This window comes from Syngnathus leptorhynchus, chromosome 13 (genome assembly GCF_054491065.1).
Source record: "Syngnathus leptorhynchus isolate UIUO chromosome 13, UIUO_Slep, whole genome shotgun sequence".
Classification (NCBI taxonomy): Eukaryota; Metazoa; Chordata; class Actinopteri; order Syngnathiformes; family Syngnathidae; genus Syngnathus; species Syngnathus leptorhynchus.
The window spans coordinates 4,459,404-4,463,606 of NC_141207.1; the positions used below are offsets into that span (position 1 = coordinate 4,459,404).

The following is a 4,203-nucleotide window of genomic DNA, read 5'->3' on the forward strand; positions in this document are numbered from 1 at the left end:
ATAAGATAATATAATATAATATGAAATATGATATGATATACATGCCGAATGTACGTCTGCACCTCCTTTGTTTTGAAATCTGATTGATTAAAGAAACAGTCCGATTACTTCTTTGCTTTGAATAACATCAGCAGCACCGATTGTGAAGGCTCGGGATAGTTATGGTAGCGCAAATCTGATGGAAAAATAAAATGAATAAAATGAAAGCAGAGAGCCAAAAGGAATTTCACAGACCAAATATTAAATTTTTGTTGTAGGTCTGTGCTTGGGCCAGAGGAGAAGGCCCCTCATTGACAAAATACTATTGGGTAAAAAAATGTGTCAAAGTTCACCACATTCAAATGTGTTGTTTTCATCACTCATCAGATAAAGAAAAGGACTTCCCTTCAGATGCTAGCGGTGGAGACCTCTCGTGCGTCACCGATGGCATAAATAGAGGCTGCGGCACACAGCATGACAACATTCGGAACAAGCATCCACACTAACAACAACAAACTTTTCCAATTAGACTAGAATTTCTTTTTTGTTTTGTTTTTGCATCCTGCTTAATCTTCTCTCTCTGGATACCATGGCCAGCTCGCCGCTGCAGCTGCTCGGCTTCATCCTGGCACTGATTGGAGCGCTTTCCACAGTGACCGCCACCATCATGGTGGAATGGAAGATGCACGGTCATTCGCATCGCATCTACGAAGGCCTGTGGATGACTTGCAGTGTCGGCCATAGGACCACTTGTGAATTTCATAACTCTCTCATTAAATTGTCAGGTAAGTAAGACTGATATTTGACACACAATGTATATTTTAGTCAATTCATTGATTTATCCCCACTACCAGATCAGGTCCAGATAACCAGGGGAATTCTACTGTTGAGTCTCTTCCTGTCAGCTGTGGCGTTGATGGTTTCCACTATCGGAATGAAGTGCACCCGCTTTATGGAAGGCAGGGCCAACGCCAAAGGCGCAGTGGCTCGGATTGGAGGAATTATGTTAATGGCAGCAGGTATGATTGACCATCCTTATTTTATTGTTTTCTCCCAAAAATATGCCACGGAAGTGAAATGAGTTATATCATTCTTCATCGCAAAGGAAGGCTTCACAGTTCACAACAATCAATGACATCCCTTTTTCAACCGGGGTCCAATTAATAGTCGTAGAGATTTTCGAGAGATCAAAGGTCAAGGGGGGAGGCAAGACAAGTCAAGTTGCGTACTATGTGTAGTTTAAGCAAACGAGAAAGTGAAGAAATAGGTCTTCAATCAAGATATACACATTTCTTGAGGAAGCTACTTTTGAGGGTAAGGCAATATAAAGTATCGGGGGCAGATTTTTTATATCTGAGAGCCCCCAAAAAAAGATTTTTTTTATTTTTTGCTTTGTGTTCTTACTGCTGTTACAATGTGTGATGTAGTCCAGACACAATACCCTCGTGTTGGGCAAGACATTAGTGTGTCAGTTATTAGAGGCCTTGGATAAAGCTGTTATATAAATAAAAGTAAAATAATAAATAATTTATAATAAAAATCTGCCACGGCAGCTCTGGTTACTTTATGGCTTTGTATCGATGTGTTGCTGGAAAATGGCTGAGAATCTATGTTATGTAAATAAGAGTTGTCACAATTCAGCACAGCTCACCTAAAATAATAATTAAAGGTAAAAAAAGCATATTTTATATATTACTCTATGTACACTTTGATTTCTCACCAGATTTCAATTTGAACTGATGTCAATGGGTAAAACTTGGGAATGTTTGATACTACCTTTTTTTTTTTAGAATGATATCAATATGAGTACTCATATCATATGTGTGCTGATATCGACTCATATCAATATGGCAGTTTTCCTAAAAATGGCATGAAAATAATGGCAATATTTAATTTCTAATACCTGATTGTAACATGGCCACAAAAGGGCAGCCAACTGATATCAAGACAGGCAGATATCAGTACTGACACCTGGTACCATCCCAAGACCTTTTTTTTTTTTGGGGAGACAGAAGTCAACAAACATCGTGCAATAGATTGCGTCCAACTTTACGGAGAAAATTTGTATTCAATCTCCCACTCATCAATAGATATTAAACAATGCCTTTTTGTTATTCCTGTTTCCTTTCATTTTTTTCTTCCTGTTTGTCACTGGATGTTAAACATTTTTGGTCAAAAGGGTGACATGTCTTCACTCTGAACGTATCGTGCAGGGTTAATGACGTTCATCATAACCACCCTGTATGTCAAGAAGGTCGTAGCCGACTTCCATCATGCTCATCACCTCCACAGGTAACCCCAGTTCTCCAGTATGGATTCTGTTTTAAAATGATCCTTCAATTCACTTTTCCATTGTGTAGCTTTGAGTTCGGTAATGCCGTGTTTGTGAGTTGGGCCGGTGGCTTCCTCACGACATTCGGCGGAGCGTTCTTGACCTGCCAGAGGTGCTCGAGGTCGTCGTCATCCCGGTCTATAAATTCCAACGCCATCCTGCAAAGCAGCAAGTCCAACAGCAACTATGTTTAGTCACCAGGGAGTATCCACAATAATGGGCGTTGTCGACTGATAAATTGCTGTAGGCCTACGTTGTCCTCAAACGACTCGTACCTACTTTGTACTGGCGTTGTGCAAAGTAGAACCTCCAAAATTGAACAAGCAAAATTTTTTTCATCTATGCCTCAAAAATCAAATCTCATCATGTGGCAGGTCAGAAACTTCAGATATAAAGTGGAGCAATGAGAATGTGAGGGAGTAGTTTTACTTTTTAGTATCATTATCGTGCTTAATGTCTGATCACAATCACACGACAGATTACGTTCAAATTTGGAGGTTCTGCTGATTCTCATGAATAGTTAAATGTACTCGCTTGTAGAATTCTCTTTTTGTATATCTTGTTTTTAAACTACTATAGTCAAGTTTGTGTACAGTATTTTATAAGAAAAATAAAATAGTGTGTTTATCTTTAGTTTGAGTTTACTTCTAGTGGAGTGTAATTTATTGGCAAAGGGAGTGGTGGTTTCCAGATAAGATGTCCCTGCACGGAGCAATTAGCATGTGACAAAACACAATCAGATTGGAGAGCGAGATTAGACCATGCTAGGGGGAAATGAAATTTACTCCTCTGCGGAAGTTCAACACTAATCTCTCATTCCTTCCTGCTATGAAATGAAATGAAAATACGTATTGTATAAAATGGCCAGCTTGCTCCTGTGTTGTTTAAATATATATATATATATATATATATTTTTTTACTTGTGGATATTTTATGTATGCAAATAATTTGTTTTGGACAATATTAAGTGATATACAGTAGTATAGAATTGTAGTTTGAATACTTAATGATAACAAATATATGAGACTAAAGAGCGTTTTATAGAAATGTCTTTGCAATCAAGAAGCACTCTGTAGTTACCTGAAAAGTATCTGAAATTAATTAAATTAATGACCTGAAAGTATCTGGCCAAGTTGTCGTGATTTGTGACTAAACACTGCGGCTCGCAAATGCCAGACTGTCTGCTTGGACTTACCCTTCTTTTGTCTGTTTGTTTTGTTTTGTTTGTTTATTGTTTGTTTGTGTGTTTTTGTTGTTGTGTGTAAGTAAGTAGTATGACCTTTCAGTAATTGTTTGTGGGATTAAAAATACAATTGCAGAATTTGTCAAATGGTAAAGCTATATAGAATTCCTTGTAAACTCAATTGACTTTTTGAAATATATATAGGCCTATATTTTGCGAGCAAAAAAGTGTACAAATATTTCATTGTTGTAAACTTTACAATATATTTATCTACATCATATTTTGTCTTCGTAATTTTTTTTTCTATTAAAAATCAATTAATCAATTGATTAGGATTAATTTCATTTAAGATCCCCGTGCAAGTGATGAAAAAAAAAAATTGTCATTCAGAGAGGCCGATAATATTTGTGTGGATGCTGAAAAAAGTGCACTAAGTGCAAACTACCACAAGAGGGAGACAAAGTACTTCAAATAGAAATACTAGGATTTGGTGAAAAGGTCTTGAAAAAGGCGGGGTAGAATAGTCACACAAGATACTTTATTGAATGTTGAGAATTATATTAATATTCGTATGTCTCTAAAAAAAAACATCATCATTTGTGTTGTTTTGCAAATATTACTTTCTATAAATACTGCGCTATTATTTTGGGAGGCACTCAAGACTTGCTGAAGACCCCCAGTGGAGGAGAGAAGTGGGCTGTGATTGTTG

The 4,203-nt window shown here is 37.1% G+C and overlaps 1 protein-coding gene across 1 annotated transcript; it reads left to right on the forward strand.

Moving 5' to 3' along the window:
* Nucleotides 1-449: 449 nt before the first annotated feature.
* LOC147047007 (claudin-1) lies at nucleotides 450-3,754 on the forward strand. The gene is made up of 4 exons (XM_085929136.1): nucleotides 450-764; nucleotides 834-998; nucleotides 2,193-2,271; nucleotides 2,340-3,754. Exons 1-4 carry the CDS (start codon nucleotides 569-571, stop codon nucleotides 2,503-2,505), a joined length of 606 nt encoding a protein of 201 aa, XP_085785262.1. The 5' UTR covers nucleotides 450-568; the 3' UTR covers nucleotides 2,506-3,754.
* The last annotated feature ends 449 nt before the right edge of the window (nucleotides 3,755-4,203 follow it).